This window comes from Zonotrichia leucophrys, chromosome 2, assembly GCF_028769735.1.
Source record: "Zonotrichia leucophrys gambelii isolate GWCS_2022_RI chromosome 2, RI_Zleu_2.0, whole genome shotgun sequence".
NCBI lineage: Eukaryota > Metazoa > Chordata > Aves > Passeriformes > Passerellidae > Zonotrichia > Zonotrichia leucophrys.
Window position 1 is genome coordinate 113,726,492 of NC_088171.1, and position 13,696 is coordinate 113,740,187.

At 37.9% G+C, this 13,696-nt stretch overlaps 1 protein-coding gene across 1 annotated transcript in view; it reads right to left on the reverse strand.

Annotated features, from left to right (window-relative positions):
* Positions 1-322: 322 nt before the first annotated feature.
* Positions 323-13,696, reverse strand: part of ATP6V1H (ATPase H+ transporting V1 subunit H) — a 47,029-nt gene continuing 33,655 nt past the window's right edge. The window contains exons 13-14 of the mRNA XM_064706097.1: positions 11,966-12,079; positions 323-671 (exon numbers count right to left, since the gene is read on the reverse strand). Coding sequence (XP_064562167.1) covers positions 611-671; positions 11,966-12,079 — 175 coding nt within the window. The 3' untranslated portion in view covers positions 323-610. The remainder of the gene's footprint in view (positions 672-11,965; positions 12,080-13,696) is intronic.

Below are 13,696 nucleotides of genomic sequence, written 5' to 3' on the forward strand. Positions count from 1 at the left end.
TTTTCCTCTTCTCATTTTCAGATTTTTTAATGTAGTTTCTAACAAGAGAACTATCCTACCCCCCCAAAAAAGACCCACCCATACCTTTGCTTTTATATACAATTTCAACACTATTTTGAGACTTGGTATATGTTTTAGTATTGATAATCAATATTTCTCAGGCTATTGCACTTTCTATGAAACACTAAGTCAAAGCCTTACTAATTTGTCTGAGACATAAGGGGACAACTTACTTTTCTTGGAAAGTGACAACACTGATAAGCCATTAAAAGAAATGAACAATTTTTCTAGGCTAATTATAATATCCATTATGGAACGGATATCCTTTAATAATAGTCTTTATTATGAGAATAAATACATAAAACAAATGCAATATATTAGCCACATTTCTTCATATACATTCAGAATAGAACAAGAAGCTAACAGGCATAATCAGCAGACCTAGTTAAACAAACAAATTTTTAGTAAGCCAACAACACTAGAGGAAAGTTGGAATGTTTATGCACCCGTAGAAGACAAAGAGCATGTGATTTCAGAATTTCCTTTGTATTCATTTAAAGAGAAACACACTGTAGTTGTAAGCACAAACTGCATGCACTGATGGAGGTGCTTAGCTCCGTGCAGTGGCCGTCTGAGGTTGTTCTGACTGCAACTGCTTCCCAAGGTATTCCCTGAAATACAACAAAAAATTAGATTGAGAAATGTTCTGGAGAGTGGGGACTGCATCAGTGGTGGGAATTACAAAGTTTATAAAGAAGAAAGAGCTTTAAATTTAGAATTAATCCCTCAAATAATGTCAACTGGAGGAACAATGAGCGCACCAAGCATCCATCATCTGCCCTATGAAAATAAAGCACAAACCAAACATAACAAAGCTGTCTAGAAAAGGAAAAAGCCTAATGGGAACATTTAGAAGCCCTGACAACTGACACAGAACACCCATGAAGCAGATAAATTTTGCTTGTTAAATGCATATTATAGAAGCTATGGCAAAACATCTGAAAGTATCCCTTTCCACAACCCAGCTGCAGGAGCACATGTAACACAAAGGACATACTGGCAATACAACAGGCAAGCAAATAGACACTGACTCAAAAACTACATATTCAAGTCGAGAAAAATAAAAGATAATCAATCCAGGCCCTCTGTATACCAACATCATCTTTGAAGTGTTTTCCTCACCTGCACTTTGAAGTGCACTAAGTCACTTACTTTATATCTCTCCTCTCACACTGGAACATCTCCCAGATTACTGGCACTTGCCCTGAGCAACAGTGTCTAAATTCCATGGAAAAGTACTGCACAGTTCTTATGAATGTTACAGTCCTTCACTTTCTCTTGTGAAAGCACATCAACACTTCACAAAAAGAACCACAAAAAAGCTGAAAGCGGTCCTTAATAATAGTACCTGGGTTGCTGCTTGTCACAGAAAACACAATAATTGTACCACTGTATCAAGTGAAAGAGAGGCTTCAGGACTCGTGAAATGTAGGCGTTCTTTTTCTACTGCTGATCATACACTTAGTACTGTGCTTTCTCACTACACAGATATTTCAACCTACACAGGTTAAGCACTAGAAGCATCTCAGAGGGATGGTGTTCAGAAAGAAGTCTCAAAAAAACCCTACATAACTCAAGAGTATATGCTGTTGCTTTATTAAAGAAATAAATTTCAAAGATCAGGGTTTTTGCACATTTCAAAAACTAGTTTTCAGCTTAGTATCCTGTTGAACAGTTATCCCTTATGCATTGCAATTGCATAATGAAGTACAGCACTCCAACTGCACCACCCAACACCACTTTTCTTAGTTTTAACATTAAGCATCCAGAAAAGCAAAAGTTCCTATAAAACATTAACTTCAAAGACCTCTAGCAAAGAAAATAACAAATAATTTGTATGCAGAACCATATGTTATGGTTTAGCACCTTCATTTACAGCTCCATCAGGTGTTGCTGTAAAATCACAGTATTTTAATGTTTGGGCTCCACTTAATAGATACAACTCCTCCTTGTAACAGACAGGTTATCACCCTTAAAGTAGAGGCTCCTGCTGGCAAAGAAAGAAATTAGTTGCTCTCTTGTGGTTTTGCAGAACCAGCAAAACAAAATTTAACCGTCATCCAAAAACACAGACAGCAACTATGGAAGAGCTTCCACACTCACCAAACCTCTTTCTGCTTCCTCTATGTTTTTGGTTGCCTTTTTTTTCCATTTGTTTCATGCCTATATGCATGTACTGATTCTAGCATTTCTTCTCTGACATCCAGCCTTGAAATCAATAGACACTTCTGCTTACATGGCTCTGCTCATCATATTATAAGCCCACAACAATATTTACTCTTAAAGCACAGATGAACCATATTGAATGTGAATATTTAATAATCAGCAGACAGCTACAACTATTGCAAAGCTTACACTGCTTCAGATGCATGGCCAAGACTTTCTAAAAACCCCACTAGAGTGCAGTGCAGTCAGCAAAAATCTCCAAGGCAGCAGAGCAGTAGCACATTTTGTAGGTACTTAGTGCCTTTACACACACATTCAACTTCTACAGTAAGTAGAACAGTATCTTCCCTACAAAACTTTTTAGGTGTAAGGTTTAAGCCCAGGGTCAAGGAATAGCTCTCATCCCATTTCCCCATACAGAATGAGTACTTGCAGTTACATCTCTACACTGTCATGCTGCAAACACAAGTGAAAATCCCATAGTGTTCCTACCCCATCACTTCTTTAGCCACCACATAGGGCCACTGAAATGCAAAACCCTTGCATTACAAGCTGTTAGAAGGATCACTTAACCAAACAGAAAATTATCACTTCCATTTGAGGGTCACTGGTTAACCCAGGACAAGTTATTATTGCATGGTCTAGATTAGATGAACATGGAATCATAGAATGGTTTGGGTTGGAAGAGACCTTAAAGATCATCTGATTCCAAACCCTCTGCCATGGGCAGGGACACCTTCCACCACAACAGGTTGCTGAGAGCCCCCTCCAACCTGGCCTTGAATACTCCACAGGATGGGGCACCCACAGCTTCTCTGGGGAACTTCTTCCAGTGTCTCACCACCCTTACAGGAAATAATTCTTTCTGATATCTAATCTAACTCAGCCCTGTTTTATTTTGCAGCCATCATCCCTTGGCCTTGTGAGAAGTCCCTCTCCAGCCTTCCTGCAGGCCCCCTTTAGGTACTGTACAGGTGCTCTAACATCTCCCCAGAGATGCCTCTTATCCAGGCTTAACAACCCCAACTCAGATCTCCTCAAAGCACAGGTGTTCCATGCCTCTAAATCATCCTCATAGGTCTCCTCTGGACCTGCTCCAAAATGTTAAGTAGGACCTATTCTCCCTCTGCTAAAACATATATTAAGAAGATTCAAATATATTTTATAAATACTGGTATTTCATCCCATTAGGAGGTTCAGAAGAATTATAAGCTCCAAATTTCACTCCTAAGTTGGACGTGTCCATCCCCATGCTATTACAAATTAAGGGTCTAAGACTTTATCCTGCACTGATACTTAGTTAAATCTTAAGAGAAAAACTGGGATTTTAAAATTACTATTTACCTCACAAAATTAAAAGTCACCTGTAAGAATGCAAGCATTCAACACATTGCACTATAAGAGCAGGTAAGATCAAAGGATGGATCTTGTCATAAGATAACAAATCAGTTAATAAAATAATCAAAATAGCATCTGAGATATGTGATGGAAACACAAGTACAATGGAAAGTACTGAGGTAGGTATTAGGCTTACTTTTTTTTTAATTGCAAGCGATAAGTCAAGAATTGGACCACTACAAGATATTTTAAACCATTTTCCTCACATTGCAACAGAAAGGCCTTTATAAAAAGGTCAGTTTTAGCCATCTTCTTATTTCCTTCAAAAAAAACTGTCCTTATTAAAAGCAGATGAAGCTAGTGCAAACAAGTTTGCATTTGCACATAACAGCATTCAAACATGAAACAACTGATTCACTATAAATTTAAAAGAATAAAAAAATATTACCTCTGCACTGCAGAAAAGCTTCAAATGTGCAAGTGTAGTACTCAAGACTACAGTACACTTTTGAGACTAGCTATAAAATCTTCCATTTCTCAATTAAAGCTCAGACCAGCAAGACTTGAAACACCACACACTTTCACTTCCCTGGTCACCCAAAAGTCTGACAGTGAAGCATAAGTAATTTCCATTTGCAAATTACTCTTTTCATTCTTACTAGAACAACCAAGTGAGATTCCTTCCATACTAGAAATTCCCCCTTTTTGAGGCCTCTTTTTAGAAGCACATTTTTCATTTCCCAAAGTGCTTTTTTCCAAGAAGAAAAAGAAGCTTACAGGTGAATACAAGAATTCATTTTATCTCAAGTTCTTATTCTAATTTGTTTCTTCCTTTCTTTTAATTTAATCAGTTTTTGTTTCTCATGAGAGCCACTGGCACCTTGAAGCAGAGATATACTTAAATGTCATAATTGAAACAAATGCTTAAAGTTTATTTATGAAAAGGCACACAGAACTGATCCAACATGTAAATTCAGTGAATATGGAATAAGGAGATTGCAAACTAGAACAAGACACCACCTACAAATTTTATACTAAATATACTATATACTAAAAGATCATTGTCAAGAACAAACAATCTATGATAGAAGGGTATGACAAGACACACAACAGATCCTAGGGGCCGTGTGTTAAAAGAAACAAGGCTTGAAGTTTAAGTAGTACTACTTTCAGTGTTATACTCCAAATTCCAGTGCAATCAGATTTACCTGTCCTTTAAAGGACACTGAAGAAAAGGAGATGAAGCACAGAATAAAGGAAGGATTAAATTTTCATATTTTCTCTTTTCTTACATTTAACTCTTGCATCCTGGTTATTAAAGAAGTTATCAAAAATATTTGATAGTCTTAAATATCTGCAATCTCTAGCTTGGTTTAGCAAACTGAGGTTCCTAAGAGACAGAATGCCTTTCTTTGACAAAAACTAAAATAAAAATATTGATTTTATTTTTCTCTATCTAAACATAAACCTAGAGTCCCATACTTTTGAAAATAAAATTGAAAAGTTAGTTCTAAAGAAATCCTTCAAAAAGTCTGCCACTTGACTCAATACACTCAAAAGACAGTGCCAACATATACTGTTTACAGAAAAATCATAAAAATATGACAAATAGTTAAACAAACAAGTTCACAGGACAGGCAGCAGATAGAATAGTTTGAACAAATTGATCAGTTTTGCCAGCCCTATGTTGCATTTCTGCTAGAGGTCTAGTAACCTGGAGAGAAGTTATTAGACTAGAAAGAAATGGACCAGTTTTACTAATTTATTGTAATAAATTTTTTTACAAGTAAGTATTTGAATTACAAGTAGGTATTTGAATAACACAATTGATGTATGCCCAATTCTACGCAGGCTAAACTAACCCATGAAAACATTGCCTGGTAAGTGTTACACTCCACAGATTAACCATCCCTGGAATCTCTGAGCAGTACACAAGAAGTGGCAACACCACCACAAGGTTGCAACCACCTGTCTAATCTCCACCTAATCCAATGTGAGACAGAGCTGGAACACCCAGCCACTCCAGCTGTGTAGGCCTGTATCTCACAAGGCAGTCAGGGTGTTCTGGTGAGACAGCACTTTTTGTTCATTTAACTCCCAAGTGAATTGCAGTGAATTGCTTCCTACAAACAAGCTCCCTTGAACACGGTTACTGCAGTGTCACGTTAACACTGGCGGTGGCTGGGGAAAGGCAAGTGGAGCTCCACAGGGGCCACCACAGGGGCATTTGCCTCCCCACAGAGCCACAGTCACAGAGGCCAGGAAATAAAATAAAGAAGCCAGGCTCAAATCAAACCTGAAGTGATGTTAATATTTGGTTCCTGATATGTAATATTGTCTTACTGCTGGATCCAAAGTTATAATGCTGCACATTTTTATATATCTTTTCTATATATAGTATAGAAGACAAAAAATACATATATACACATTACATGCTCCTCAGTATCATCTTCTTCACAAAAGTAAACAGGAAGAGAACAACTGTAAAAGCAGTAAAGTAACAAACAGAGACATCTTCCTAGAGAGCTGGGCTGGGAAGTCTGCCAAAGTTGGAGTGCTACCACTGGAGAACTGCTGTTGTGTTGTCTTTTGTCATTTGTTTACTGAACACAATTTTCATCTTTGACTCAGTGGATTTATGCAATATGAAATAGTCCAATTTAAAAATGGTATTAAAGAATATAAAATATGTGTTTATTATACCAATGCCTACTATGAGTGGTTTTGAAGCTAAGTCATCACAGACCAACAACAAAAACAAAAAAACAAACCTACACAACAGAATCAAAGTCACTTTGACCAAACAGCTTGGTCTTCCAACAAACCAAACTGAAGATTTTTATAAATTATCTTTTTCAGTGGAACCATGGTGATTTTCACCCTGAATCTCCTTGACCTATAAATGTGGCTGTGGATCTCAAGAGAGAAAAGATACTGCAAACATCTCTGCAATTCTCAATACTTAGTTTAACAGATTCTACTTCATACAAACAAATAGAACAAAAGCCAACTGTTGAGATAAATAAAATCTAGGACATTGTTTCTGTTTAATTATTCACAGTCAAGAGATGCTTAACATTCTGATGTGCACATAAAACTAAACAGCTTGAATGATTGTACAGAAGAATTATGAACATTACATGAAAGGGGCTTTGTGTTTCCAAATGGAGCCCTTTCTTCAGCTGAATGCAGTAATATTAATAGACAATCTACAGATTATCATGATTACTGAAAATATTACTCATAGCATGGTTTAAAGCCCTCCTTACAACATGAAAGGCAGCATTAATGTGAGTCTTCAAACTGAGACACTACAAGAACCTCCTTTCCTCTCAGCAGTTTCCCTGGTTTTGTCCAATCTCAGGAAGAGTTATTCTAGACTTCCAGTTCACAACTTCACATACAAGCTATGATATGAGATAATGAGCTCTTATAACAAAACTATGATTTAAGTATTTGATTTTAAAAGAAAATAAACAGTGAAATCCAATTCAATGGGTGTCTTTTTATTAGGGAGAAAAAGCACCAGCAATTTTTCACTTATAAAATATGCTATGAACTAACACACAGAGCTGTTCTGTGAATTTAAAAAACTCACTTGACTAAAACTTGCAATATGGTTTGAAAACAGCTTTATATTTAAACAGAAGGTTTAGTTACCACAAAGATTTTTTTTGCTTACAGCACTTAAGAGGTTTTTATGTAAGAATGACCAACATCAATAGTATTTCACTGAATTTTCCTATCAGGAAATCAAATTTTTAAAGAACACTAATCAGAAGTAAATTATCAAAAAGTTACTTCTTTGGTGACATGTTTTTCAGCATAGTGCATGAAAATGAGCAATTTCTTTGAAAAAAGAAAATGCAAACTGAGCAGAACATCTGATATCTTCCATGCTAACATGAGCTCTAGAAATATTAAAAAGTGTTTCTGCAAAGAGTAGGGATCTCATGACAGAAAACATGAGCACAGTGTGAATCCCAGAGAGCATATGCCCAATAAAAAAACCACAGCCTCTACACCTACATGGGATGAAGTTTTAGAAGAATACACATATATGTGCAAATAAAAAGAAGGAACACTCCACTAGATATCAAGTGTGCCTGTAATTAACTGGATTTTTGCTTGTGTCATTCTAGCTAGGAACTGTTCTCTTAAAAAAGATCATTTTTTATCAGAGACACTATCTTCTCAAACTTTTCATTTAGTTAACTTCTGTTAACTACTGAAAAGGAATTGTAACAGTAACGAAGGCTAAGAACCAGGAGAAATAAATATAATGGAAGTCATTATCCTGTAAGTACTGTTTCCCAGATTTAAGCCTACTGCTCTATTAAGCATTCCACACTTCAGTGTTGGGATAGAGGAAAAAATAAGGAGTGAAGGTGGGTGTAAACTTCGTGGCTGCCAGGTAGAAACCACTACACCCTGCAATTCTCACTCCCAAATGCAGGCATTGTACAGAAGCTATCTGTAGAGTAACAGCTTCTAAATACAGCATATTGCAAATCCTAGGCAGTTTCAGATTTTTTTACTGTCTCCCTGCAGAATTCCTCATTTTAAAAGATGGAGAGCAAGTAATTTTCTCCGGTCTGTGCATTTAGAAAACCATGTATGAACCTGCTGCATATTCAAAGCTTGCACAATTTGTTGCTTCATTCAGTATGCCCTTTATGAATTCTACTTCCATACCATACTTGATCATGCTCAAGTGACACATCCTAACTCCCACTGTTTAGCACCTGCCAACATACTCATACTCCTCATGTCAGTATCAAGGAGGAGGTCAGGAGCCCCACGCCCAGGCTGGTGAATGCCTGAGAGGAGCCTGTGCTGGAGCAGGGTCCTGACAAGGATCTGCAGATCCATGGAGAGAGAAGCCCATACTGGAGCAGGTTTCCTGGCAGGACTTGTGACCCTGCAGAGTAACACGTGCTGGAGCAGCCTCTTCCTGAAGGACTGCACCCCGTAGAAGTGTGACCCACGCTGCAGTAGTCTGGGGAGGGCTGTTGCCATGGGATGGACACATGTTGGAGAAGTTCATGAAGAACTCTCTCCCATGGCAGGGACCCCATTATGGAGCAGGGAAAGTATTCCTCTCTCCGACCAGTGGGAGAAAACAATGTGTGACAAACTGGCCATTACCCCCAGGAAGGGGGAGCCCTAGGAGAGGAGGCAGAGCTTGGAAGGAGGGAGGGGTGGAGAGAAGGTGCTTTTAAGGTCATATTTACTTCTCACTATCTTGCTCTGGTTTTTTGTTAGTAATAAATTCAATTCATTTTCCCTAATTTGAGCCTGTTTTGCCTGTGACAGTATTTGGTGAATGCTATCTCCCAGTCCTTAGCTCAGCTCAGGAATCCTTTGCTGTATTTTCTCTCCCCTGTTGAGCCACGGAGGAGAGCAATAACAGCAGCTTTGGTGGGTGCACACACCCAGGGCCAACCCACTACACAGGTTCCTAATATCAGCATGGGGTGCCATGACTAACACAATTCAAGTCAGATTGAAACTCAGGATTAATTCCCATGTACAGGCAGTAAGTGATGATAAAGATAATTTTGTTCCTCGCTTCATCAAGTGCATGATCATTTAACATGCAAATGTAACTGGAATATTTCACTTGAACTTATCTCATCTGAAAAGCTGACAGCAGTTACTGCTTTTGCCAATGTAGCTTCACCATTTAAGAGAATGCCTGACAGTCTGATTTCCCCCCATTAATCCCTGACTTAAAAACCCCTAAGGGAAAGCCAGTTGAGCAGCCTGTAATGAACTACTCAAATTACTTAGGAGTTAATTGTCTCTAAGTTAAGCTAACAGTCAAATGATACAGCTGTGTTTTAGGCAGAATGCTACTTCAGCTGCCCCATGGCATTCCCTCAATTCAAGTACCACAAGTTTTCCTTTGTTAGCTCCAGGCACAGCACTTGCATCAAGCCTTATTGTGGCAGAGCAAAGCTTTGTTTTCGAATCTTTCTCTCACTTAACCTTCAGGAAAAGCCTGACTACCTCTGTCACACGTGTCACAGACAGTAATGCCAAACTGTTCTGTACCAGTTAAACTCAAGGAAAAAAACACAATTGCTTTGAGTGAAATAACTGTGATTCCAGAATAAGTGGAAGCAAGAGGAAAAATGTTTATTGTTTCCCCAGGTCTGAAGAACAAGGGAAACAAAACCTTGAAGTTGCTGAATAACAAATCTTATGACAATGCAAAGCTTAGTAAGTAGGCACTTAAATCACAGTGTGTGGCAGTCAGGGGACTCAGCTTGTGTGGTGAGACGAGACAGCAATGAAACAGAAGAGCTCCCAACACTCATCAAAAGCCAGATCTAACAAAAAAAAGATCTAGCTTCCCACATACAAACAGTGTGTCATTTCCTTCACTTAAGCTGTAAGTCCATGCCAGGGGGAACACTACTTTAGCAAATAAGAGCCAAGGACAGTATGTCCCAGAGGCCTGTTCCACTATGAATTAAACAAGAAAACATTCCCTACAGAGATGACAATGTGAATCTGGAAGTGGCACTAACTTACACAGATTGTTTTTACTGACATCTCTGAAGATCTGAAACTAGGTATTTTTGCCATCTTCCCGTCAGTCTTAAGTCTAAAGGTTCACAAACTGAAAAGCAGGCACAGAAATGTTCATACTATTAAAAAACCAAAAGAAATCTAGAAGACCAGATGTGATGTTTTTACAAGTAGTAGTCTCTCACTGAAAGTGAGAAAAAGCCAGGCTTGGCATTCAGGAAAATTTTTCCTACCACTGAGGATTGTGCTGGGGTAAGACCAAAGGTCTTCCTACCAGATTTTCAAGACATCAGAAAACACATGAAATAAAGCCCATCCCTACTGCAGAAGGCAGTATCAGTAACTAAACTTTCTATGCTGTAATTTCTGTTTAGAAGCAGCTGATTTGTAATACTCAGAATGTTTCAAATGTACCAGAACAGCACAGTGAAAAAAGAAATGTATTAAACTGGGAAGCAGTGTAGAGCATAATATACAATAAAGACCAAAAATTAGATTGCACATGACCATATGTTTAGACTCCATCTCCACACTCAAAATTTTCATGGGATTTATCAATGTACTCATTACAGGTGGAGAGTATTAGCCGGAATTTTCATAGTAGGGTATTTAAACACATGTTTCTCTTTTATAGAAGATTCCCACAGCATCTAAGAGAGGGAGTAGGATAAAATGAATATAACATGCCTGAGAGTTAAAACCTTAAAACTTATATTCTTCAGAAGGGGAGAAAATTTGCTTTGTTTGACTTATGATACACTGCAGAGAGAGATAATGGGAGCTTTTTGTCAACTTAGCCAGCCTGTCACAGCAAGGAGGTGACTTAACCTGTCAGAAGGTGCTTAACAGTCCATGCTCCCCTACCACTTTAACACTGCTAGCATCATCCCTACTCAGCCTTTCAAAAAGTTCAAATTCTGTAATAGGTGAGAAAATTGACAGATGTTATAGATATGTCCAAGCACTAAGCTTTTCAGAAATAAAAGGTTGTTTAAATCCAAAACTAAATTAGGTTTTTGTATCTCAACACTTATGTTCCAATATACTCAGATGTATTGCTGCATTTTATCTAGCTTTAAGGCAATGCCAGACTGAAAATATGAGCTCTGGTGCACTCATAATTAATAACCAGATTAAAAGCTCCTCATTGGTATTTTTAACTCTCCATGCTTTATGCTTAGCATACCTAATTACTTTGGCAACTTACATAAAGTTGCTTCATGAACACTGTTTTTCAGAGCTTCAGCCCCTCAATGCTTCCCTATAAAGGTCCTGTGTGCTGTTGGAAAGGCAGCCTCACACACCAGCAAGCTCTGTGGCAGAACCTGAGAGCTATTAGAGAACACTCAGTCAGCCCATAAACTTCTACTACTTCACACACAGCTCAAATAATTCTGGAATCATTACAAAATATCCTGAAAAGAACCACAAGAACCATGGAGTCCAGCTCCTAGTCCTGCACAGGGCCAGCCCAAGAGTGAACGCATGTGTGTGAGAGCATTGTCCAAACACTCTGAACTTTGGTGCTGTGACCACTTCCCTTGGGAGCCTGTTCCAGTGCCCAATCACCCTTCTGGATGAAGAACCTTTTCTTAATACCCAACCTAGGCTAAAATATATTGTTCAAGTGAATTACTTGTGTGACAGTCAACCATTTAAGGAAGCTATTCAAATCAACTATCTCCAAAACACACAGAAAAACTAAGTTTTTACCATAAGCATCATAGTCATCTGCTGTTTTAAAACTGCTGTATTAACACATAAAAATGATATTTCTCCCCTAAAAGAAATCTACTGTTTTGAATCCTGTCTCCACAACAAAGATTTCTCATGGTTATTAGTATGTTAAATAATCTTCACATACCAGTTGTGAACCATCAGCTTCTGCACAGCCAGCAGTGCATTGTAACGAACTTGCTGGTCTTCGTGATGCATGTGGTTCATGACCAGCTGCTTACCACCAAGCTGTTCAATCACTCTGAAAAACAGGAGAGGAGCAAGTTTTTTCACGTTACTTTCAATTCTGGGTAGCTATCCTATCCAACCACTTCTCATGCAAGGCATTAAGAGGTTAAGTCTAAATTATATAATATTTATTTCATTAAAATTATTTATTTGCCAAGATACACATCCCACCTGATGTGTTACAAATACATATTATCTTCTGTAATAAGATAATATTCTATATATATCTTTTTAAAAAAATATTTTTTAAGAATTCACAACAGAGAGTGTTTATACCAGACTCCTGTTTGCTACTTTGAAATAAATAATCAAGAAAAGAACCCTTTTCAGAAAGGGTTATTAACTTTACACAGCTCTGGAAAAGGGTTTGCACAGTACAGCATTATCAATTATTAGGTAGGAGAGGTAGTGCCTTCCACCCCATAAATAGATGGCAACCAGGTCACTCAATTTTTTGCAAGAATAAAACCTCAATGTCTTCTGGCACTAATCCAGAAGAATGGTTGTAATCAGACCAAGACCTATTAAATCACCCACCTCATACATATAGTGCTTTTTGAGATTCAAACTGTATTAGAGCCACAGCTACTCATGCACAAGTTGCAGAACTGGCTGTTAAGGTACCATTCCCAGAAAAAAGGATATGCTTCAGCTGCATCTTTCACTACACACTTCACCACCACAGTCAGCCTTTTAACAGTTATACCAAATCCCCTATGAAATACTGATGAAACCCTGTATTGCATGCCATGAATATATTATTTCTTAATAAAACCGGTGGAAGGCAACACACTTAAAACCTGAAAAAAGTAACACCATCCAGATGACTTCACATGCAGCATTTCAGTCTGTCATAACAGTAAGCTTGGAGAGAATTTGCAAGGAATATATAAGCTGATTTACTCACTGACTTTCATATGGTTCTTTACAGCAGTTCTCTCACTTAGCAGTTAAACATGCTGTCCTGTGAAGACACTATCATTTGCTTTAGAGGCTTAACCTGATGTTGTCCTGCCATTTAAAGCTTGCATTAGCTATCTGCATGTAGTACTGCTCTCTTCATGGCCAGATTAATGCATTGCTGCTGCACAAAAAAATGCATTTTTGCAAACTACAGAGCAGGTATGAAGATATAGCATGAAGATGAAAAGAGAATTCATTTTCTAACTCAGTCAAAACTACCCTTAAGACCACAGGGAATATTATTTCCCAATAATATTCAGACATTTGTTCCATAAAGCAGGAATCGATTCAGACAAGTGCAATTGTTTCAAGCTGGAAAATCCTTGCCAAGAATTCAAGAAGTTATTAGTAATGTAACAGATTCAAAAAAACCTTTATGCCTGCCTTATGCAGCCTCACCTTTATAATAAGTTAAATATAAAACCACTGCACCCAAAGGCAAGAATATGAAACATAAACAATAATTTTTTCTTTATTAAAGGACTGACTTAAGCCACTGGATGTTCAGGATGTCAAAGGATGTGAAAAAGGCATTAAACTCAAAAGCTTCCTTATGATAGAGGAATGCAAGAACCAAAATGAAAGGTTAAAAGCCTATAATCACAAATGGTAATAGGCTTTTTCAGATGACAATACATCACTGAAATTATGGCTGAGAACATGAGGA